Source organism: Sebastes umbrosus, chromosome 2, assembly GCF_015220745.1.
Source record: "Sebastes umbrosus isolate fSebUmb1 chromosome 2, fSebUmb1.pri, whole genome shotgun sequence".
Lineage (NCBI taxonomy): Eukaryota > Metazoa > Chordata > Actinopteri > Perciformes > Sebastidae > Sebastes > Sebastes umbrosus.
Window position 1 is genome coordinate 38064776 of NC_051270.1, and position 25398 is coordinate 38090173.

Here is a 25398-nt window from a genome sequence, read left to right on the forward strand (position 1 = left end):
ACTCGCGAACTCCAACCAAACGGTCAAACTAGGCAGCGCTGATCAAATATGAATCAATATTATGTTACGTTAATGCCTATTTCTCTCCTCAAACGTTTTCAGAATCATCTTGTAGTGCACGGTTTAGCTGTAAAATGATAAAGTTTGTGACCCAGCAGCCATTGTGAAATCTGGAGAAGGAACGCCAAGTTACGGTCACATGACCGGAGCACAGCCAATAGAAACGCTCTCTCTCTGAAATGACCTGTGATTGCTCGAAGTCTCCCGTCACGGGCTACATTTTCTAAAGCCTAAAAACAGAGCCATGAGGAGGAGCAGAAGTCTAGTTTTCTCTCAGAACACTTGAATTACAATATGCTGAAAGGTTATTATGGAATGTTTTCCCAATGATGCCAAAAATATACTGCCTACTGCAGGTTTAAGTAGCAGTTAGTATTTTGTCACTGGTTTATTGTTACATTTGAAGGTATTAATACTTCTTCCACCTTCTGTAGTTGAAAAAAAAAATCTTGATATTCAGGAACACCCCGCCAATGCTCTTATTTTGAAAGCGGAAACCGGTAGTACAGTGTTTATTCTTTTACTCTGACACTTTGGTTCTTTTTCAGCACAGCATGCTCTCTGAATCCCCGGACAGCTCCTCCAGATCCTCCAGCTCCTCCAGCAGCACCGCGGAGCATCAGTGACAGTGAGTCCGGCAGGGAGTGACATGGAGCCGGCTGAGACTCACGGAGCCTCCCGGGAGGACGGATCCGTCACCAACATCAGGACCGGTTCTACCGGTTCTAAATGTTCCTTTATCAGCACGGAACTGTGCGCGTGCATGTGAGCATGTACTGTGCGTTTGGTTTGATTTAGACTTTCTTTTTTGTATTATTCTGACCGATGGATGATTGGATGTTTGGGTCTCGAGGTGAGAGGAGGAGGAGAGCCAGATGATGCTGATCAGACTCCCAGTTTATCCTCTCTTGTGTTGGCTCTCAGCTGGAACATGCTGTGCCGTGCCGTGCTGTGCTGTGCTGCACCGAGCTGATCAGATGATCTTCTCTGTTCCCAGCAACTCCGGGTGAGTGACGCTATGATGCTGAAATAAAGCTCAAATCTGCCTGTGCACGCTCCTTAGACCCCCTACAGCTGCTGTCGACATGCAGGAGGAACAGGACGAATCTCTGCAAGATTTGACGTCGGTTATAGGTTCTATATGTGTGACTGCCTCCTCCTCCTCTTTGTCAGTGAGCAACCCTGATCCATGGATGCTTTAGTTCCTGTCCGGGCTAAAACAACCCAACACATGAGAATCAACATTTAGATTATTATTTTTTCCTCCAGGTGCCAATCTTCTCCCTTAGTGGGACATCCCCTGTAAGGCCTCTTCTTCCTGCCACCCAGCAGCAGCCATGGACCCCCTCCCAGAGTACTCCATGTTCCTGGTCCGGATCCTGGACGAGCTGGACACCAAGCACAACACCATGTCCTACCAGGACCTGTGCAAGTCCCTGTGCGCTCGCTTCGACCTGGTGCAGCTGGCCAAGCTCCGCAGCCTGCTCTTCTACACGGCCTGCATGGACCCCACCTTCCCAGCCACCCTCTTCAAGGACAAGATGCGCTGCTCCATGGACGACCCGCAGTCCAAGAAGCTCATGGTGGCGGCCGACATCATCACCATGTTCAACCTGATCCAGATGAACGGGGGCTTAGCCAAAGACAAGCTCCCCGCGGTGCACAGAGCCTCTGACAATGATGCCTTGAAGTTTCAGGACTGTGACAGGGGGGTTGGTTACGAGCACGCGGATCACCCCAGGGATGGACACCATCACCACCACCACCACCTTCATCACCGCCCCCAGCAGCACCCTGTGGCTCAGAGTGGCACTTCCTGTCCTAAATCATCTGAGGGCAACAACCGCCAGCAGTTCATCCCCACGTCAGACCCTAACTTCCTTCTGGGCGTCAGCAAGGACCTGAAATGTCGAGCAGCCTCTCTGGACAAGCTGCACCATCTGCCCCAGTACTCCAGCAGCAGCAGAACACACTCCCCACCCTGCGAAATGCAGAGCACCTACTTTCACATGGATATGGACAGCGAGTCCACCACCGACCAGGAGTCCCTGCAGCACATCAGCCACCCAGAGCCCTTCTCTGTTCACTCCTGCATCCAGAAGAGGAACGTCTTTAAGGAGGACTTCCACAACTTTGGGGCCTTCTCACCACAGGTTTGTGTTTTTTATATTTGTCGGATGCTGTTGAAAGACGTGAGAGATGGAGGGCAACTTTGATACAGTGTGAATGTACATCTGCTGTTGTCAGGGGTTTGGAACTCTACCACATCAAAGATGAGTCAAATCATTAGTAGAATAGAGTTTCTATGTGTAAAAGTGTTTTTTTTTTTCTTCATATAATTAATTCATCATTTAGTGTACGGCCCACACACCGTCTGAAAAAACACCCAAAAGTATTCAATGTACAAAATAAGAAACAAAAAAAGTGATATAACCAACAAACATTTGATATTTCTGCTCGTTAAAGTAGCAATATGCAGTATATTTTTTGGCATCATTGGGCAAACATTCCATAATAACCTTTCAGCATATTGTAATTCAAGTGTTCTGAGAGAAAACTAGACTTCTGCTCCTCCTCATGGCTCTGTTTACAGGCTTTAGAACATCTAGCCCGTGACGGGAGACTTTGACCAATCACAGGTTATTTCAGAGAGAGAGCGTTCCTATTGGCTGTGCTCCGGTCATGTGACCGGAACTTGGCGTTCCTTCACCAGATTTCACAATGGCAACGGCGTCACAAACTTCAAGGCTTCAAAGCGGCAGTCCATAAACCGATGGATGACATCGCGGTGACTACGTCCCCTTCTTACATACAGTCTATGAGAAAAATAGGGAAAATATTCCAAATACTGTACTTAATAGACTGAAAACAAGGGAGTGGAAGTATATTGGCCATTGTATCATTCCTTTTTGGTTGTTAAAGTATAATTTATATCTCAAAATTCATCCCCTAATCCAGTGGTGTAATGTAACGAAGTAATAATACTTTGTTACAGTACATAGGCACTAAGTATTTTTTTCGGAGTATCTGTACTTAACTTCAGTTTTTATCAACTTTCTACTGCATTTCCTAGATAAAATGTGTACTTTTACTCCGATACATTTCCCCTGAGCGTCTTTGTTACTTGTAACTGTTGCAAGCAAGCAGGTTTGAACAAATACATACAGAGAATGAATACAATAGAACTTTCTTTTATTATTCAGTTAATCAGTTACAAAGAACATAAAGAAATGAAGCTAGGAATAAATAACAATTCCATATTCTCTTAGCGGTCTCCTCAGCGGACAGCCAGTGTGCTAATTTGTCCTGCAGGATGTAATATTCTCACACATCCCACTAGGGTGCATTGCCAGCAGTTGTACCCTTTTGCCTACATCCGTTTAACAGATTTTAGCAGCTTGCAATTTAGAAACTCCACCTTCTCCTCCTCAAACAAACATGCAGGAGACCAGAAAAAGGACGCTGTGTGTTCAGCTCTCAGTACTTTAGTAGCTCCTAACTGAATCTCCTGCTTCCATGTTTTTATCTGCTTTATTTTACTGTTTGGCTTTCAGCTGCATAGGAGTCGTGTTAAGTTGCTGCTGATGAAAACCAACGTTTCCTGATTATGCTGCTTCATAGTAAAAGCTTTTAAATAACAATATAGTTATAATATAGGGACATTTATTGTGAAGAACATAGGAAATGAAATGTGTTTATCACCGTTTTACAGCTGCGCCTTGGACCACTATATATACTAGTCACAGCCGTGGTTCCACACACCTTCAAGCAGGTAGCTGTGTTGTAACGGAGATGTAAATCCCTGACGTGCTGATCCGATGCACCGAGTCATGTATGGAAAACAGTACAAGACACAGGAACTTGGCTTGTGTCTTGAGGAGCTGTAGCATTTATTCACCGACAGCCTGAACTCTACACACACTGCACTGATAGACAGACAGACAGACAGACACAGACAGACAGACACAGAGAGAGAGAGACAGACAGACAGACAGACAGACACAGACAGACAGACAGACACAGAGAGAGAGACAGACAGACAGACAGACAGACACAGACAGACAGACAGACACAGAGAGAGAGACAGACAGACAGACAGACAGACAGACAGACAGACACAGACAGACAGACACAGAGAGATAGAGACAGACAGACAGACAGACAGACAGACACAGACAGACACCGAGAGAGAGACACAGACAGATAGACACAGAGAGACAGACAGACAGACAGACAGACAGACACAGAGAGAGAGACAGACAGACACAGACAGACAGACACAGAGAGATAGACAGACAGACACAGACAGAAAGACAGACAGACAGACAGACAGACAGAGAGACAGACACAGAGAGACAGACAGACAGACAGACACAGACAGAAAGACAGACAGACAGACAGACAGACAGACAGAGAGACAGACAGACAGACACAGAGAGACAGACAGACAGACAGACAGACAGACGGACAGAGAGACAGACGGACAGAGAGAGAGAGTAGCAGATGATGGAGGGATAGAAGATAGAGAGAGAAACAGCAGATGACAGAGAGATAGAAGAGAGAGAGAGACAGCAGCAGATGATGGAGAGATAGAAGACAAAGAAACAGCAGGAGATGATGGAGAGATAGAAGAGAGAAAGAGACAGCAGCAGATGATGGAGGGATAGAAGATAGAGAGAGGGACAGCAGATTATGGAGAGATAGAAGAGAGAGAGAAAAACAGCAGATGATGGAGAGATAGAAGGTAGAGAGAGAGAGACAGCAGATGACGGAGAGAGAGAGGAGAGAAAGTAGCTGATGATGGAGCGATAGAAGAGAGAGAGAGCAGCAGATGATGGAGAGATAAAAGAGAGAGAAAAAGTAGAAGAGAGAAACAGCAGGAGATGATGGAGAGATAGAAGAGAGAGAAACAGCAGGAGATGATGGAGAGATGGAAGAGAGAGAGACAGCAGATGATGAGGCATAGAAGAGAGAGAGAGAGAGAGACAGCAGCAGATGATGGAGGGAGAGAGAGAGAGCAGATGATGGAGAGATAGAAGAGAGAGAGAGAGAGGCAACAGCAGATGATGGAGAGATAGAAGAGAGAGAGAGAGACAGCAGATGATGAGGCATAGAAGAGAGAGAGAGAGACAGCAGCAGATGATGGAGAGATAGAAGAGAGAGAGAGAGATAGCAGATGATGGAGAGATAGAAGAGAGAGAGAGAGAGCAGATGATGGAGAGATAGAAGAGAGAGAGAGAGCAGATGATGGAGAGATAGGAGAGAGAGAGAGAGAGAGCAGATGATGGAGAGATAGCCTTCAGTATTTTTTTTTTAAACTATTTTTCAATAAATATAGAAATGATGATTAGCAGATTAAACGGGTTCAAATGTAGAAAGGTCTGGTAGAAACAGGGTGAAAGAGCTCTAGTGAAGCACCACGGAGATAAAAACTCATCTACATTTTTCATGAGTGAGTAAAACCTGACGTCCCAGTTTGGATTGGTAACTGCAGATGTCCATTTGGTCCAGAGCAATTGACTTAACTATTAGAAATGAAATGTCAAATATAATGATTATATTTGACATTTCATTTCTAATAGTATGTCGTCATACGATGCAGTAAACTGAAATGGAAATGAAGGCAGTAGTGTTCCAGGCAGAAGAGCAGGGAGCACCCAGACAGGCTGCAGGTCCCATCATGCTACACTCTACTGGTACTACGAGGGAAGGAACAACTGGATTTTGTTCTTTAAATCCTTTAAGTTGTGAAAATTCTGAGTTGCTTTATTTATTAACATCATTTACTTGTACTTTTACTTTTAATACTTAAGTACATTTCATATCAGAAAACTACTTTTGATACTTAAGTACAGTAAATTAGGGATGTTAATAATTAACCGTTTAACAGTTGACCGACAATACGAATTTTGACCTATTAATGCTATCAGTTTAACGAGTAAAACAAATATTACAAATTAAATAAAAAACAGCAAAACTCAGAGGAGCGGCTTGTCACTTAAAGGAGAATAGCTGGTCCACCTTAACAGCCCACCTTAACAGTCCACCTTAACAGCCCACCTTAAGTGAGCTTGAGCCGGATGTGGTGTTAGTTTCGAGGCTAACCTCCTTCACTTTAACCAGCAGGTGACTGGCAAGACACGGGAACTTGGCTTGGGTCTTGAGGAGTTGTAGCATTTATTCACCAACAGATATACGTTAGCTATAACGTTATTCATAACTTCATACTACATACCATCACACACGGTCTGTCGGACACTCGCTAACGTTATGCTGAACTAACAGAGTAGCCAGACAGACACACAGCTGACAACCTCTCAGCTAAACTAAATGACGTGGTGGAGACACCAGGAACGTCAGGAGCGCGTGGCGGCTGCGTTACCCATTTTTTTTTTATTTCGGCGTCCATGTTAACAGGTTAGAGCATCTGTAGAATATGTCACAGACAGTGAAAGTGATCTATTGACAGTATATTAACTTCATATCAGCAAGACTTTACTACAGTTTTGATGTCTATCAGTAGAATATGTTACGGAGATTAAAAAAGTAAAGATTTATTTTTTAAATCAACACTTCCTGCTTTCATTTTAAAATAAAAGCCCTCAAGCATTTTTTTTCTGTGGACAGAATTCCTTCATTTGTTAACACAAGGCTTTTATTCTGAAATATGTGCCAGACAGTGTTCTAGAACATAGAGTGACTTGCAGAGCTCCATGAATGAATATAGTACGGGGTTTTAATTGTCGATTATTACTATTATTTACATATAACCACACGTTTCTTAACCTTTTTCTATCTGAAATAAATATAAATAACATTTATAATGAAATTAAATAGCTATTATGAAAGGCAAACTATGTAGAAAGAAAAGGCTTACAGCAGCAGCAGCTGCGGCAGCAGCTGCAGCAGCAGAAACGCTGCTGGTGGGAACACTCGACACATCAATCACGCAGCCGCCACACCGCGACGCAGCCGCCACACCGCGACGCAGCCGCCACACGCTGTTCATGTGGGCGGCCTGGCCGGGCCATTACTGGGACAGTGCCTGCATGTGTCCTCGATAACACACGCAGCATCGAGGCTGCTAACTCTCTCCGTCAGGTGAACTGGGGACTCAGTTGTCTGTTGTGTTCATACACTGCAGCTGGTGATAAATGATGGATTTAACCTGTTTGTGCATCGGCTTATCGTTGCAGCTGGGCGGCTTGTTAGGCACCACAACCACAGCACCGCTGTATGAAACGCACTTATCTTGACGGTTAATAAAATGAAGGTCGGTTATCGGTCAGAAAAAAAAAACGAAATGATAATTCCTACCTCAACCATTTTCTGGTTATATATCTGCACTTTTACTCAATTGTGCCTTTTAGGTACTTCATCCACCTCTTCCCGAAATCACGTTTTATCGTTGCATATAAATTATGCATTAACTATCAATTAGGACTTTCACAATGCTCTTATTGTTTGACTGCCCAACTATTATGTACAGCACACAGAGATGGACGTGTTATGCTATTCTGTGGCTCAAAGGGTAGAGCGAGTCACCCACCCATCGCGAGGTCGGCTGTTCGATCCCCGGCTCCTCCAGTCCACATGTTGAAGTGTCCTTGAGCAAGATACTGAACCCAAAACTGCTCCTGAAGGCTGAGCCATCGGTGTGTGAATGAGTATTTAGATCAGATCCTGATGGACAGGTTGGCTCCTTGAATGGCAGCCTCTGACATCAGTGTATGAATGTGTGTGTGAATGGGTGAATGCTGACATGTAGTGTAAAGAGCTTTGAGTGGTCGGAAGACTAAGAAGGAGATACATAAATGCAAGTCCATTTATTATATTTTTCTGACACAGATTATGAATTCCTGCTCTCGTAACATTACAACACTAACCTCCCACCCTTTTTATTCTGAAGATCAGAGGTCCATGATGAAAGTCTTATTGTTCCCATGAAAACTTTTCTGAGTGCTCCTACAAATATTTTCCCTTTTTAGTGTACAGTACTCCTCCACAGTTTTGTGATATTTTTTTTTTATGATTCCATAGTTACTATTAGTACACTGTCTCTGCTGTTTTTGCTGAATCAGTGCTTGTCTGGGTTGCTCTTGTAGGTGATGCCCTCTGAGGTCAAACAGGGCAGTAAGGCTGCTGACGGCTACCGCAGGAGGGAGCTGCACAAGCCTGCTACCTTCTTCAACCACAGCTTCGAACTCCCCTACAGTAACCCCTACTTTGAGCCGACACTCAACTCGCCTCTTCGGGACAGACGGAGGGCGAGGCACGAGAGCCTGGACGACTTACAGGCGTCCACGTACTTCGGTCCGACCACGGTCTCCGAGTGCGTCAGCAGCAGGAAGCAGAGTAACAAAGCGGGGAAGAAGCAGCCGCCGTGGCCGGTGAAGAGCTTCAGTCTCAACACGGACGAGGGGCCTCCAGACTTCGAGAGGTCATTTCTGAACAGCAAACCACTCAAAGAAACGCACCATCGCAATGTCACCATCATGAGCACTGACAACAAGCAACATTTCCAGAGCCCAAAGGGAAAGGTAGTAGCTTCTCCATCTGGCTTTGCAAAGAAAACTAACGGAATAAAAAACAAGGATTTAGCGCTGATGGCAAACGGGCCTGCTGGTTTGGACAAAAGAGAAGCAGCCAAAAGGTTTAGGGACAAAAATATGAAGAGTTCATCCTTTCAGGGAGGGGACAGCTCCTCTAGTGTCGGGACTCAAACAGAGCAGGCCGAGCAGAAGAAGGTGAAGGACTACCAGGCTAAGTACAGTGACAGAGAAAGGCGTGCCTTCAAACACTGTGATGAGGACTCTGAGATGGTTAGTGATGACATAAGTGACATTTTTCGTTTCCTGGATGACATGAGTGTCTGTGACTCTCTGGGCGTTGTCCAGTCGTCATGTTACAACAGTAACGGGTCTCTCTCTCAGGTAACGCTGAAGTCTGAATGCGACAGCTCTCCTGATCGCAACACGGTCAAACTAGCCAAGTCCAAGCTGGACAACCTCTTTAATTCGCTGGAAAACACGGACGACGAGCTCAAATCGAGCGTGTGCAAGCTGGTCATGAGGATCGGCGAGATCGAGAAGAAGCTGGAGTCTCTGTCGGGGGTTCGCAGCGAGATCTCCCAGGTGCTCTCCAAACTCAACAAGCTGGACGAGAAGATTCAGGAGCCCGAAGCCAACGGGAGACACGGGGAGATGGCGTCTGCTTCTTCCGTGTCCGGCGCCACCCCCGACAAGCCGTACCCCCACCCTCATCCGCATCCCGACACCGCCCTCTCGCCTCGTGTTTTCCAGTGCCACACCACTGGTCACAACGTCAAAGTGGACAACGGCTCTTCGGCGGAGTGGTGCTGCTCCGATGGGAGTAACAGCGATAGCCTCAGGGTGAAGGCTCTGAAGAAGAGCATGTTCACCAGGAGGTCGTCACGCTCGCTCAACGAGGAGAGCGGCGCCACCGAGTCGAAGGTCGCCAGCGTCACCAACTCCCCGCGGGACTGGAGGACAGTCTCCTACTCCTGCCACCCTGGAGACGAGGACGAGGACAAGGACAGAGACAGCATGGACAAACACTGGAAGGCCAAAGAGGTAGAGACACTGTTTTTAAATTCACTTTTATCCCAATTGTGATTTTTATATATAATTATATATATATATATATATGGCCTTCAGGTAAAGTAAAAACGCGTAAGGCTCTCTCTAGAGCCCGTGTTTGGTTTGTCCGTTCTGTGCTATAGTAGAAACACATGACACATGAGACACACTCTGTGAAGAGGACCCGCTCCCTATGTAGATAAGAAAGGCTCTTTCTAAGCTAATGGAAACACAACGATTCTTAGCTGCAGGTGATTATACACTAATGAAAAAAAACAAAGTTCTGAATATTATATTCCACTTCTGCCAATAAATCCCCCTAAATCCTACACACTGGACATTTAAATGAAACGGAAACACACAGTATTTGACAGAACATAAAGCATGGACTCAGTATAGATTAATTAAACAGAACAGATGCAGTACATCACATAACAGAGGTGTCAGATAGAGATAAATGCGTACTGTAACAAAAAACAAAAACACAATGGGACAGGAGAGCATACAGGATGCTCTTGCACTTTGTGCTGCATATAAGGTTGTCAATAATATCAAATCGTTTTACAGGGAAGCATGGACGGAGGACGCATTGAAAATGTGGTTGGGACAATCTAACGGGTTCATTTTTAATAGTAGTAATAGAGGGTGTAAGTCACCAGTTTCATCACGATGCAATGTTATATCGATTCTTTGGACAACGATATGATAGAGTTGATGAAAATGTTTAATTTAAAGGGTAACAGCTACTCTTCACAACTCCTGTTGCTACAGTCTGCGTACAGTACGTAACCTGCCTCCAGATCAGCTAATAGCAACAATCAATTGCAATGACTGGGTTTCAACCAGTAGAGGGCAGTGTCTATGCATATTAACAACACAATATGTAGAATTCAAATACTTTGCACTAGGGTGTCAAGATTTGGACCTGAATCCATCAGTAACAGTACCATTGGGGTTTCAGCTGAAAAAGGTGGTTTGGGGGTTTAGTTACACTTTAAATTAATTTCTTTAACGCAGATCATAGGGATGTTAATAATTAACCGTTTAACCGTTAACCGACATTAAGCATTTGTCCCTATGTCACTAATATTAGCTAATTACAAGAAGGGTACGTGAATGAAAATAAGTTAATCTCTTAAGTGGTTGGATGGTAAAAAATTGCCAGCATTAGCTAACGTCAAGAGGAGCTAACTCTACATTGATTTTGGTCAAAGAGATGGGAGCAGAAGTAAGGTTACCGGTATGGGAGTCCATTATGAGGTAAGAGATGAGGTGCTAGCTTGTTACTTTTTACTGTCTGGTGTCTGGCATTATGAAGTAACGTTAAGTGTGTGTGTGCCTTTCTATCAGTTTTTCCTGCAGTCTGTGGATATGGGGGATCCATCAGGACAGATGATGCCTTCTGCCAAAGCACAGGTGGGTCCTTGTCTGGTTTTGCTAACTAACGTAGCTAAGTGTCATATTGAATAGACTCTTTTAATAGTGAGGATGTTTTCATAGATAGATTGGTAAAAACTTAAATAGTGTGCTCCGGCTGGTGGGCTGTGCTTTGTATTTCCTCAACTGATCTCAACGTCACAGACATCTGAGGAGAGAAATAGGCATTAACGTAACATAATATTGATTCATATTTGATCAGCGCTGCTTTGTTCGACCGTTTGGCTGGAGTGATTGACAGTCGGCTCTCATGGACAGCAGACTCCAGATCAGCTCTTACTGCTTGCTTTCTTCCGGTCTGTGAAATCCTGCAGATGCCGTTAGGAGCACCGGAGGACACAGAGACACATGATTTTTTTCAGATTGCCTGTCTCATGTACTACTCTCAGGATATAGCAACCGTTTTATAAAAATAACTTTTCTAATCATATTTGCTCCAATCTGGCCTACTTCAGCTTTAATAGTCGAATATGGAACAACGATGTCTAATAATAAATGATTAAATTAATTATATATATCCGCTTGTTAAGTCAGGATATTGTAAGGCTCATTATTAATAAACAAAGGTGGGAGATCAAGAGAGTGACCAATGACTGAACCAACTTACATGCATTACATATATGTTAAAAATCAATATTTTGGTATAAAAGGACGTATTGTGATAGAGTACTGTGATATCCATATACCAGTTCCAGAATGTCCTGACTCACAAACATGAAATTGATATAGCGCATATCATAGCGTATATATATATATATATATATATATATATATACCCAAATGTTGAACTTTTCCGTTACAGTTCTTTTTCTGGTTCATTCTCAACTTTATTGTTTTGCTCCCCACACAGCCCTGCTGACTGGCGCCAGGCTTGTAAAACAGTGTTGAAATGTCAAAATGTCTCAGTGGGTGTGAAACACACTACTCATTCCCTGTGACCTTTCTGCACTGAGCTATACGGAGCGGATGTTAAATGAAATGAGTCCTGACCCTGAGCTGTCTCTCAAGCAGCGGTATACCATGTAATTATCCAGTAATAAAACTGACATGGGAGTGCTATTTCTATTGGTGTGTTAGACTCCGTAAGCATTAAGTTAATCATATTCAATTTAAAGGGCACATATAATGCCAAATGCACTTTTTCATGGCTTTTCAACATAATTATGTGTAAATATGAAGTCCTATGGGGTTTGTTGTAACGTAGAACCACCTCCAGTTTGGTGACCATCCCCGCCGCACCTAGAGAATCTATATAAATGTCTGCCATTGTTATTTCCTCGCCATCGCGGACCTAGTAATACGGCACGAGCATAGCGCGCTACTTCAATTCAATTTATTTTATTTTTACATCATCTCGTTACTTGTTCGGTTGTTGGGGGATGAGTATTAATAGCATTAATATAGCAGCAAACAACTATTGGCTATGTTAAGATATAGAGGAGTCTACCTGAGCAGAGAATGAAGTCACTCTCTTTCTGTGTGTGTTGTAATTCAAGCTTTTCCTCGCGTTGTCAACATAGCCGGGCCGGCCACTTATGTTTTTAGTGCATGTTTGTGCATGTGAGCGTGCAGCACTGGCTATCACAGCTGCCGCTCCGCTCTTGGCGGTTACAGCTGATAAAGCGGTCCCGACCGACGGCGTTGTCGCGGAAGCTAACTCCCACCCTCCGGCTCCCTCCCCCCTCCCCCCAGGTTAACACTGTTATCTCTGTCAGCACTTTTGCCATAGTTTTCACTGTTTAGCACCATAAGCTGCGAGCTGCGGTTCGCCATCGTCATGTTGAGAGTCATTTAGAGGCAATAAAAATGCTCCCAAGCCTGTATTTAGCACCTTCAAGACTCATCAGAAAGCCACACCAGTGCCATTTTGTAGCTTGAATAAGGCTTTGTTTTCTTTAATTCAATAAGGCCTCTGCTTTATGGATCATGACGCAGAGAGCCCAAGGAAAAAAAATGCAAGGTCATTGGGCAACAACAAGTACACATTCCTGTTAGATAACTGCAATGCACAGGCACAATATACTGTTTACCTTGCAATGACTAAGACTGGATAGAATTAGAGATAGATGGATTGCTGCATCAAGGCAGCTTCTGGACATTTTGCTGTCCTAGGCCACACAGTCGCTGTTGCTTTCCTTTGGTGGTATCTTTTCTATAGTATGAGCCTGGTTATGATAATGATAATGCTGCAATGAGAGGCTGCGGTGCAATGTGAGCATTGAAATAAAATGCATATTTTGGACATCAATGAGTTCTAAAATAGATTAGGTGTCAGAAATGAGAGGGTACAATACGTCTTCCACCTCTTTGATGACATGTAACTGGTGGTGCCCTGGGTGACTGCCAAGGTCGTCTATGCCTATGGTCCTGTGATAAGTTTAGTAGTATCAGTCTAAATGACTAATTCAACCCGGTCTCATTCTCAACTCGTCCAATACCGCCGATTGGGCCAACGCACGGAGGCACCCTTTAGTGACAGTATGTGATGAACCGGACTTTCAACTAAGTCCAATGTAAACCCACATGCGGCGTTATTTGACAGTCGGAGCAAGTGACGTAGTAGGGCAGGTGGATGGTTCAAACAAACAAGACTTTCAACCAGGAGACCGCTGTTCGTGTCCCGTATGAAACTAAAAGTAACGTTGACTTATTTTGTGAGACGTTAGTCAGTGATGTTAATGTCAACCATAACCGTTTACTAACCCTACCTAAGTGGTTGTGTTACCTAAACCTAACTTTATTTTGAAAGGATAGTATGCGTGTAACGAGCATTGACAGAGCGTCCCTGGTCCGTCCAAAAGTAACGCAAGACGGGTACCCCGTGCGTCGGCCTCTGATTTGAAATGGAATGAATTGTTGTGAATGTGTCCATATTGTTGCAGACAACACAGACAGATAAGGTTATCCGTTGTGACAATGGTCAACGAGGAGCTGAGGTTGGTTTCCATGGTGAAGCGATGACAGTTCATGAGTCATGTTCTGCTTTGAATGAGTACTGTAGCACACTGCGATTTCTCTAAAGACTCACCTACACAGCCATCCAATTAACACAAGCTGCTGACTGCAACCTGAAAGCCACTTTAGCTTTCCTGCTTAATAAAGACAAACACACACACACACACACACATTTATATCACCTTCATTGACCCTGGACTCAAATGTTTGTCACTGTAGTTGGTATTGATGAAAACTGTTTGTAAGTGCTGTGGAATCAATGCAATCAATACTCAGCCTTCTCAGGAATGCTTTATTCTTCATTTAGTGTTTGCAGATCAGGCGAGGGAATGATAATTCATGAGAGGGTGCTCCCTGGAAATGAATTAAATCGGTGTTGGATAGGAAATGTTTTTAACATTGGATAGAGTGTATTGGATTGCAAACTCTATGAGAACACATGCCGTAAATGAAATAATTATTATATATATTTTTTAAAACAAGAACAAATTGAAATGACTGAGTTGTATTATATACATATAATAATAATGTCTCTATATTTTTTTTAGGCTATATTGCAATATATATCGGACCTATAACAGAAAAATTATTGAGAATTATTCAATTTTGAGTGTTTCTATTTTAACTGGTGTAGCTTTTCTAGCGTTTACAGCACTGGTTTAACAGCCCAAGAAACTCACATACCAACTGCATGCATTGTAAATCTCCTCACGTGATGCTACTCAGCCAACCAAATCTGTGCATTCCGGTAAGTACGGCGACTCGCGTCAGTGAATGAGATATACACACACACACGCACACACACACACACACACACACACACACGGGAGAGATGAGACAAGAGACAACAGTCGGAGAAATAATTGGCGTGCTCTAAAAAGAGAAAAATAGACAGCGAAAACAGAGCTTTTTATCCTGAATGGACAGACTCCTGTTCATCCCACGGGCAGTTCAAAACCAGTTTGTCTCGTGTGTTCAGAGACCATGGCGATTATTCAAAGAGCGGAAAAAGTGAAAATGCCAAAGCGAGTCTCATGCTGGCGGCTTAAAAAAACGACAATTAATTTTTATACTCAATATTGGCGATATAGTAATTTATTGCATCCCATGTAAAACAAGCCACAATACATTTAGTATATTCGATATATCGCCTATACCCCTTATGCACATATTTTCAGATCTTAAAGTTCCCATATCTTGCTCATTTTCAGGTTCATACTTGTATTTTGTGTTTCTACTAGAATATGTTTACATTCTGTAATGTTAAAAAAAAACTTTATTTTCCTCATACTGTCTGCCTGAATATACCTGTATTTACCCTCTGTCTGAAACGCTCCGTTTTAGTTTTTTTCAACGGAATTGCGTTGCTAGGCAACAGTTTGGGTCCATGTTTACTTCCTGTCAGCTGATATTATTCACATACACTGCAACAGGAAATAAACTGGGACACATTTAGAATGTTTATGTATAAAACCGTGTAATGGTCTAAATACTGTATATTTGTGACATCACAAATGGACAGAAATCCTAACAGCTAGTTTTAAATTCACAATTTCTGAATACGGGCTGTGTGTATTTCTCCGTATATTTAGCGTTTTGATAGTTTAACAGTATTTATATAGCACTTAAACCTGCTTTATAATGTGCAAGACCTGAAAATGTAACTTTTTACAATATGGCACCTTTAAAGGAATATTCCAAAAGGATAAAATATCCATAGCAGGTTTAAAAAACATGATTTGATGCAGTAGCATTTTTAGGTGGAAAGAAATGATAGAGCAACAACTACTTTGGACAGATGCAAAACCAGAAAATCACTCAGTTTGACATGATGCACTATTTCACATTCCCCACACAGCTGATAATCCAATTTAGCACCTGTTCTCCTCAACTAACTGTAATACTGCTCAATTCTCCTCTGACAAGCTAGCAGTTAGCTATTTTTTCCTGGAGAACCACTCCACGTTAAATCTGATTATTTATATTTTAACAACGGTTGGTTTATAACAATATGATGCAGCATCAAATTTGATCCTTCCGCTTTCATTACCAAAGGTATTTTTGTTTTCCCACACTCTTGGCACACTTGGCATTGCGAGCGTGGTCCTATCCCCACACGTCGTCCTCTAGAGCCAAGTGCAATTAAAACACCATTTAAAAACTAATCTATCCAGCTGCTGACCTCAAATGTAAAATAACATTAAATTAAAAACAGTAACAAGGATTTCTATGTCACGTATAAATCCAGAATAATTTGCTGCTCTGCCTGTGATAGAATGCTGACGTTACTGCAAGTTCTGATTGTACTGAAGTAAGATCTCCATCTATGTGGATGTAAAGTGGAACTGGATTGATAGAATTAATGAGGCCAACAGTCTCAACGATCTTTAAAAGCCATTTAAGCATATTATCTTGCACATTGCAGACATCAGCTAGGAAGACTTAAAATGATGGTATATATTATGCACGCTTTATATGTTCATCGTAGCAGGCGGGTTTGAAGAGCAGACTGCCTCTATTAGTGTAAGTCTGCACAGTATAGCATTTTACTGTGTCTCCCCAGGCATTTAAATCATAGGTCTAATGATATTAAACATTTTAAAATAAACCCTCTTTATCTTTATCTTTATCTTTATCTTTTATTCAGATCTCCATTAGCTGTGGCTGAAGCCCAGCTATTCTTCCTGGAGTCCACTGTAATCACTGTGAACTCTTAGGGCTACATTTCAGCACATAATCACATTACAATCTTTACCAACAATGATCACAACAACAAAAGCAACAGCAACAAAACACAATAATATTCAAGACACAACCCAACACACAACACAGGACCTAGGTTCAAGTTATTCGTACAACTTGAACTATACTAGTTCAAGGTAATACTATTGACAGAGTATAGAGGTAAATATGATTCATTAGTGGTTGGACCATAGATTATTATATGTCAAAATACAAAACAGAGCAAGCAACAACTTCTTTTTTTCATAAATATTAACAGGACTTTATATTTATCCATTATTAAACCTTTTATGATTTGATGATAATAATTCTTTATATAACACCCTTGGCAATTTAGTTACCGATATATTTCTAATGATATTAAGCAACGAGGCAGTCAATCTGTCTTTTATTTTTAACCATGATAGACTGTTATGCATTCCATTGACATTAGTTCTGTATGAACAACGAAGTAAACAACGTGCTGCCTTATTCTGAACAATTTGCAACTTCTTTATGTGTGCCACTAGACCAAACATCTGAGCGAAAGTCCAGATGAGATAAAACAAGTGTTTTAATGACATATCCCCTTACATTTGAAGATCAAACATTTGAACATCTCCTTATAACGGAAAGACCCCCTGCCCATTTTACTGACTACCTTATCAATGTGCTTAGACCACGATAATTCACTGTATAGTATCATACCCAGAAGTTTGGTCTCTTTAACTTGTTCCACTGCCATACCCTTTACATAGAGCTTCAATTGTGGCTCATTCATTAACAGATGTTTTGACCCAAATACAATGCCTTTGGTTTTAGAAACATTTAGAACCAATTTGTTATTTGATTCAACTACCGACTGCAATTCCTTCTTCGAGGCACTTGAAAGTTAATCAGTTGTGGATTCTGCTGTGTATATTGTCGAATCATCGGCATACATGGCTATTTTTTTGCCTTCTTTGGGGTTAAAGGAAGTTCATTTGTAAATATAGAATATAACAATGGACCCAGGCAGGACCCTCTGCTCTGTAATACATTTTGTGCTCCAACTGGCTGAGAGTTGTGAAGTTTGAAAAGTCTCTAGATGCTCAGACAAACGCCCTGATTGATCTTCAATGAGTAACTCCCTTGTTGGCCTAAATAAAAGCAAACAATTGTATTTTCTGAAGCAGAGGTTCACACGGTTGAAGAAAGTGCACTGGTGGAAACTTCTCTGATGACCTTTCTGTTCTCTAATCCTCTCACCATCTCCAGGCAGAGCGAGAGCGTCAATACGAATTCCCCAAGGCCCACAGGCCCCCTAAACTGCCAAAGGAGTCCTACCTGACCGAACAGGTTTACTCACCGCACCCCTTCACCCCCTCCATTAAGGCCCATGTGAAAGGAAGTCCCCTGTACACCGACCTGAGGCTCACCACCCTGTCAGACGGCAAGCACGGCCACCCGTCCTGGACCATCGAGGAGTACAAACGCAACTCAGGAGAGAAGGGAAAGCAGCTAACAGCTCTGGACCTGCAGGTACTACACTCCTCAAACTCCCAGAAGTCTCCCACAGTACTTGTTTTGCCCAAAAATGTGCATCTGAAGTTAATATGGGGCTTCAGCAGTCTAAAATGAGTCAAATCAAGTGGGTATCTCCCAAAGTTACTGTCTTTTAGTACAAAATCCCCTCTTTGTGTTTCTCTGGACAGTGTTTTATTGTTGATCTGCAGTGGGGTTAGTAAAAAAAGAATGTTATTTTAATGTCCAGTATGAACAGGAGGAATGATTACAGCAAGCAAATAACCTGCTTCAATGTTCATATATTCACCCAACTACTACAGCCTGGTCTCACTCCCAGGGCGTCAAATACCGACACTTGGGCAGTGGCCCTCAGCATCTTCATACCGACGCACAAGGCACCCGTTAGCGTCTGTATGAGGTGCACCGGCTGAGTGATTTTCACTGCTGATGTCTTCAGGTGACGCTATGCTATCACTGAGTCACATGACGATACACCCGTATCTTAAGTTATGGTACATGTGTACTTATTTTAAAGGCAGGGTTGACGATGTTCTCCAGTCTCCACTATTTGTTATATTGGTTGAAATGGTCTTTACACCCCGACAGTGATCCATTACTGATGAGCTCTGAAAAAGGACCGGAAAAGAGCCGTCATCTGTAGCTGCTGTAATCCTGTAAAAACGTCTACCAATCAGATGCCTCCCTGCCTCCCTGCTCGTACTCTACCCTTGGTGTGCACCAGCCTGAACTCAAAGCGCGTCGCTGCTGCGCGTTTCCTGGAGAATGGAAGAGAAAGCTCAGCCCTGCAGTAGCACTGCCGCGGTTACTTGTCACAAGGTAGCGTTGTTGAGTTGAAGTCCTCTCTCCGCTCTGTGTCTGTGAAGTAGTTACGATGCGGCGGTGCTCGTGCATGTGTGTGTGGGGGGTCGTTGCCTTGGAAGGAGCTCCGAGTGGAGGGGGGGGGGTTTAGACGGAGCTCCTGAGGCGATGCTACTTTCAAATTATGCTAGCTTTCCAACATCGTCGACCCTATCTTAAACTAAGCTTCTGCCCACGTTTGTTTTTTGGACAGACTTGCAAAATTGTGAACTTATCCTTTAAGTGGAGTCTGAGGCAAGTCCAAAAAGAAAAAAAGGTTTAAATCCTCATGTTCACATTGGCCATCACAAGAAATGAGGGACAATATACCAAGTCCTTGTTCTATATAAAAAGCTGAAGTAAAGTCAGATGCTAGATTTCTAGTAACTGAAGCCAGTGGCAACTTTCAGTCTTTAGTACTAAAATCAGAAAGCTTTGAAGTGTCTCCGATAAGTGATGAAACATCCTCCAGACTAAAAGAGCCCCGCTGCCTTTGACTCACTGTGCTGATATTACAGAAATGCATCTCCAGTCCCACTGTGTTGTCGTTGCTCATTGTATTTCTAGATACTTTGAGCAACAACAAAGCATAGTGGGATTTCAGATGCATTTCTGCCGTAAAGCCAGGAAACAGCTAGTGAATTAGTAGTATCACTGACAGCAAGAATTCATCTCACCTTACAAAAGAAATGCAGTCTTTCACCTCTTCTAACATACAGCGCGTGAGCGAACTCTGGCGGATGGAGTGTGAAAAATTGTCCAAATATACTACAAGCGCAAAGACGGGATAAGAGACTCAGGACAGTTTATATACTTGTAACTACCAACAGCTTCCCGATTTCCTTCCACACGTAATCCGTTTTGATGATACCCTTATAAAAAGGTTGCTGTGGATCATATTATAAGATATTTCGCTTCTCAACCTCATAAATTAATGTCTCTCCATTTATGTTGACTGCTGACTGGACGGAAAACGGAAACGTCAAGGATGTCAGCGTCGATTTTGACCAATGGAAATAGGTTGGAGGTGGATCAAGTGTGCGAAACTTCACATAAATAGAGCCGGGGTGAATGTTTTTTCAAACAAGCGATACGTCGCTTAGCCTGTTTGCTGACGCACAGAGCAGGTTAGGACATCATTGGGAAAAACTGAAACAATCTGATGTTCGCTCGTTCGCATTGCGTCCAGTTAGGAGATTGTAACTTGTCCGGATTTTATTTACCATTGTATCACTTCTACACATACTCACACACACACCAATGCAAACCCTACCCCGGTATTGATTGTCATGTGTGACCTGCAGGGCTTCGTAGATACAGGGCGTCTCCCCTTACATGTGTGTGTTTGAGTGGTTTCCGTGCGACTGCAGGGACCCTGCTAAGCTTTGACACAAGCACAGAGGCACATTATTGATGCCACTGTACGGCCTTCAGAATCACAAGAATCTCAGAAATCAATAACTCTCCCTGACAAGCCTCTGGCTGTAGGTGAGATACATTGAAGCCCTATAAGTGCTTCTTCAAATATCCTTACAGGTTCCCTTAAAGCAGGGGTGTCAAACTCAAATACACAGCGGGCCAAATTAAAAAATTGGTACAAGTCGAGGGCCGAACTGGTTCAATGTTTATTGCAAAACTTATTGAAATGAACTCATTGCACATATTGAACCTGGAACTAACAAAGCTTAAGTTATTGCCTATAAAAACAACATTAAACATTAAATAAATGAAAAATCTGTTGCATTCATTTCTTATGGCTCTATCTGCAGCTTTTCCAGAGTAATTTCTAATGAAGACATTTTTCCACAGGCCAACAACAGCCAAAAAATAATTTCCTCCAAAGAAAAACCAAACATGCCCTCTGGTACAAGAAAAAAAGTACAAAAAGGAAACATACATTAAAGCTCAGTTTGCTGCTCTGTGATGCACACTAGTCTAAGCCAGATACTTGGCATCTCATCTTGGATGCAAGTTCATCAATGTTTGGGGTCAGGCTCTGAGCTGAGGAAATCCTCAGGATTGAGTGAAGGTGTTCATCAGTAAGACGACTCCTGTGTGATGTTTTGTTTATCTTCATCAAGGAGAACAGTTGTTCACACAGGTCTGTGCTGCCAAACATAGAGAGCATTTGAGCAGCTTGGGTACGCAGCTGGGGCATTGTGTCGGGGATGAAACGTGGAAACTGTGCAGCACCCACAGAGTCATACTTTGCCTTGAGTGTGTCACTACATTGGAGTTCAATCAGCTCCATTTGGAGGTTGGTTGGTGCGCTTTCCACGTCAGCTGCAAATGGATTGCTGAGCAATTCAAACCTGCTTTTTTGGGCTTCAAAGTCGGCAAATCGCCGTGTGAAGTCGGCACCAAGTATGCTGAGTTTTTCAGCAAACTGTGCACTTGGGAACACGGCGGTAGAGACCTGCTCTTTCATAGTTTGGCAGCACGGAAAATGGCTCAAATTTTCTTGCAGCATCTGCGTCTCCCACAGGCGCAGCTTGGTTTTAAAAGCTCTCACTGTAGCGTACATGTCTGTGATCACATGGCCTCGCCCCTGAAGCTGCAGGTTGAGCGCATTGAGATGGCTCGTGATGTCACACAGAAACGCCACTTCACACCGCAACTTTTTATCCCGGAGCTCTGTTGTGTCTTTCCCTTTGCTTTCCATGAACTGACAGATCTCCTCATGCAACTCGAAACATCTTTTCAGCACTTTTCCTTGGCTTAGCCATCGCATCTCTGTGTGATAGGGCAAGTCACCATATTCTGAACCCAACTCCTCCAGAAAAGACTTGAACTGGCGGTGATTTAAACCTCTGGCTCTTATGAAGTTAACTGCTCGTGTTATGGTGCTCATTACATGTTCCATTTTCAAGGCTTTGCCACACAACGATTCCTGGTGTATGATGCAGTGATAAGCTGTCAGCTCACCAGCGCCGTTTTCCTCCCGCATCTTCTCCCGGACCCTGCCCACCAATCCATTCTTTTGACCGCACATCGCGGGCGCTCCATCTGTCGTCAGTCCCACAAGTTTATCCCAAGGCAGCCCCATTTCATTTACACATCTGGATACCTCTTCAAAGAGATCTTTTCCCGTAGTTGTGCCATGCATTGATCTTAATCCCAAAAGTTCCTCTGTTACGCACAGACTTGAGTCCACTCCACGGATGAAAATTGACAGCTGGGCAGTATCAGAAGTGTCGCTGCTCTCATCCACAGCAAGGGAGTATACGATGAAATCTTTTCCCTTTCCCACCAGCTGTTGTTGTAGATTGGTGGCAAGCTCACGTACACGATCAGCAACGGTGTTTCTGCTCAGGCTCACATTTGAAAATGCTTGCCTTTTATCTGGGCACACGACGTCGCAAACTTTCATCATGCAGTTTTTGACAAATTCTCCCTCGGTAAAGGGCCGGGCTGATTTAGCGACCTCTGTTGCCACAATAAAACTAGCCTTTACAGCAGCCTCGCTTTGTGATTTGGCTTTTGTGAACATAGCCTGCTGTGACACCAGACTTCTTTTCAACTCTTCTACCTTCTGGAGCCTCTGTTTCATGTCCAGATGCTTGTACCTGTCGTGGTGTTTCGCTTCATAGTGTCTTCTTACGTTATATTCTTTCATTACAGCCACACCGTCTCCGCACACAAGACAAACAGGTTTTCCCTTTATATCCGCGAACATATACTCTGCCTCCCACCTGCCTTGAAAACTTCTGTTTTCAAAGTCCACCTTTCGTTTAGCCATTTTTTGGGGAGTGGGACAGCTGAAAGTTGGCCACAGGTGACTAGCTCCATAAGCTGATGAGCGAGTAGTGCAAGGGCTCGCGCCTGCAGGCCCTCACGTGGCAACGCACTGGCAGTGCATTGTGGGATTTGTAGTATTAGTGGTGCATGCAATATACCGGCGGGCCAGCTCTAATAGTAATTAGATATTATCCTGCGGGCCAAAGATAATACCACTGCGGGCCGGGTTTGGCCCGCGGGCCTTGAGTTTGACATAATATGTGCCTTAAAGTGACAGTAGGCAGTATATTTTTGGCATCATTGGGCAAAAATTCTATAATAACCTTTCAGCATATTGTAATTCAAGTGTTCTGAGAGATAACTAGACTTCTGCACCTCCTCATGGCTCTGTTTTCAGGCTTTAGAAAATCTACTTACTTTGACCAATCACAGGTCATTTCATTGAGAGAGCGTTCCTATTGGCTGTGCTCCGGTCATGTGACCAGAACTTGGCGTTCCTTCACCAGATTTCACAATGGCGGCGGCGTCACAAACTTTCTCATTTTACAGCTAAATCGTGCACTACAAGATGATTCTGAAAACATCTGAGGACAGAAATAGACATTAACCTAACAGAATATGAATAAGTGAATGTGTGAATACAATAAAATCTTCAAAATAACCTTCAGTGTACTTCCGTGTGCAGGTAGATCTTTATTTTCTTAGCACAAGTCTTGCATAATACATTTCTTGTAGATTTCTTCAGCTTGGATGCTTCTACCCCGCCAAGCATGGTGGTCTGTCTTCGGTCGCTGAGCTGCTGATATTGGAATCCAGTGAATAGGGGGTTTTGCTCTGTCAAGGACAGTGACTATGCCCCGTCATTATCCTTGACAGAGCAAAACCCCGGTTTGGTGCGATCACCAGAGTGGCAATTTCTACTTTCTTCTGGGTTTAAAAAGCTCCACGGCGTTATACCGAGCTTGACCTCCTCGTCAAGTAGTGGAACATTAATATAAGCAACATAGGAGCATTATTGCGTCTCCTAGTTGCTTAAGCACACACTGCCGATGCAGTGCCGATCAATCAGCAGGTTGCACGGGGTCTCTCCCCTCAGGATGGGCTAGTTCAATCCATCTACTTCAACCCTTGCGTTGGGCTGCCCGTTGCTGTGATCCGTGATGTCTCAGTCGTCCTCGGGGGGGTAAGCTGCTTCAGCGGTACAGTAGCTACACATTATTGACTTGAAGATGATATAGCTTCACTAACTGACACTATATACCTCCATCAGCCTTAATTATAGTTTGAAAAAGGTGTCCTAGGGGTTTGAGATGCTGACGGTGTAATGGCAACGTCCCCTGGCTCGGTTCCTCATTTGTTGTTTGTTGCGTGTTGTCCCTCCCCTCTCTTCTCAGCTCTTTACTGTCCCTGTCTAATTAAGGCAAAAATGCATAGTCTACTGATTTCCTCAGGTGCTAGAAGTGGGGGGGAGGATGGGGGGGTTACACTTCTGGAGGATTACAGAGAGAGGGGATGATAGTGGCATCATCGATGTGTGCAAAGACGTAAAATGTCACAGAATTGTGCATGTTTTTGGGGATAACATGGTGTAGATATAGTACATACAGCATTTTAAGCTTTGTAAAATGTTGTCATTCAGAGGTGGAACACCTGGCTCCAAAGTAAAACCTTGTCTGTGTTTTGACCCTGGTGTTCCTCAGTCATTGTCATGAAATCAGGGAGTGCATATCTTTATGAAATGTGCATGTTTTCTCAGACCTGTGCATCCTCTTACTTATTGTACTTATTTGTTCATTTCATCAGACAAAGGACTCCCAAAACCCCAACAATGTGGAGTACTGGATGGAGGACATCTACACTCCAGGCTATGACTCACTGCTCAAAAGGAAAGAGGCGGAGTTCAGGAGGTCTAAGGTGTGTAAGATCGGAGCGCTGATTGCAGCAGCTACCTGCACTGTGATCCTGGTCATCGTTGTTCCAATTTGCACCATGAAGACATGAGAGTAACCGGATGGAGTGGCCCGGCCTACAAAATGAACGTGTTGGGATTTGACGATATCAGTTGGAGTTTTTGTTTTTTTAATGCAGTATTTATTTCTGGTGGTCCTTTTTGCCAATATAAAATTGATTAGGACAGATATTATACAATAGAAATGATTTCAGAAAGTGCATTATATATATATATATATATGTATATATATATATAAATATAATGGCATGCCGTTTAGGAAATTATTATATATATAAGGTGAAACCTGCGATTATTGAATGAAACCTAAGAATATGGAATGAAATGTGAGAATATTGAATGAAATGTGACGTCATCAAGGCGCTGCTGCCATCTTGTGTTTTAGGTCATTATCCGTACAGATGTTGGTGCTGCTAGATGAGTGTGACACTATGAGCAAGTCAGCATGAAATCTATTATCATCAATCCTAAATAACGAGGAGATAATTAACACCCTGGTGAATGCGTGCACCACGGGCCAAAATAATACTGGTAAACATATTCAATACTGTTCTA

General features: G+C 43.2%; 1 protein-coding gene across 1 annotated transcript; it reads left to right on the forward strand.

Moving 5' to 3' along the window:
* The first annotated feature begins 608 nt into the window (after positions 1-608).
* On the forward strand, positions 609-25398 carry minar1 (membrane integral NOTCH2 associated receptor 1). The gene is given in 7 exon segments (XM_037746232.1): positions 609-1066; positions 1330-1354; positions 1356-2213; positions 8166-9653; positions 11010-11075; positions 18030-18293; positions 24678-25398. Coding segments are annotated over 7 exon segments (3030 nt in total). The 5' UTR covers positions 609-935; the 3' UTR covers positions 24876-25398.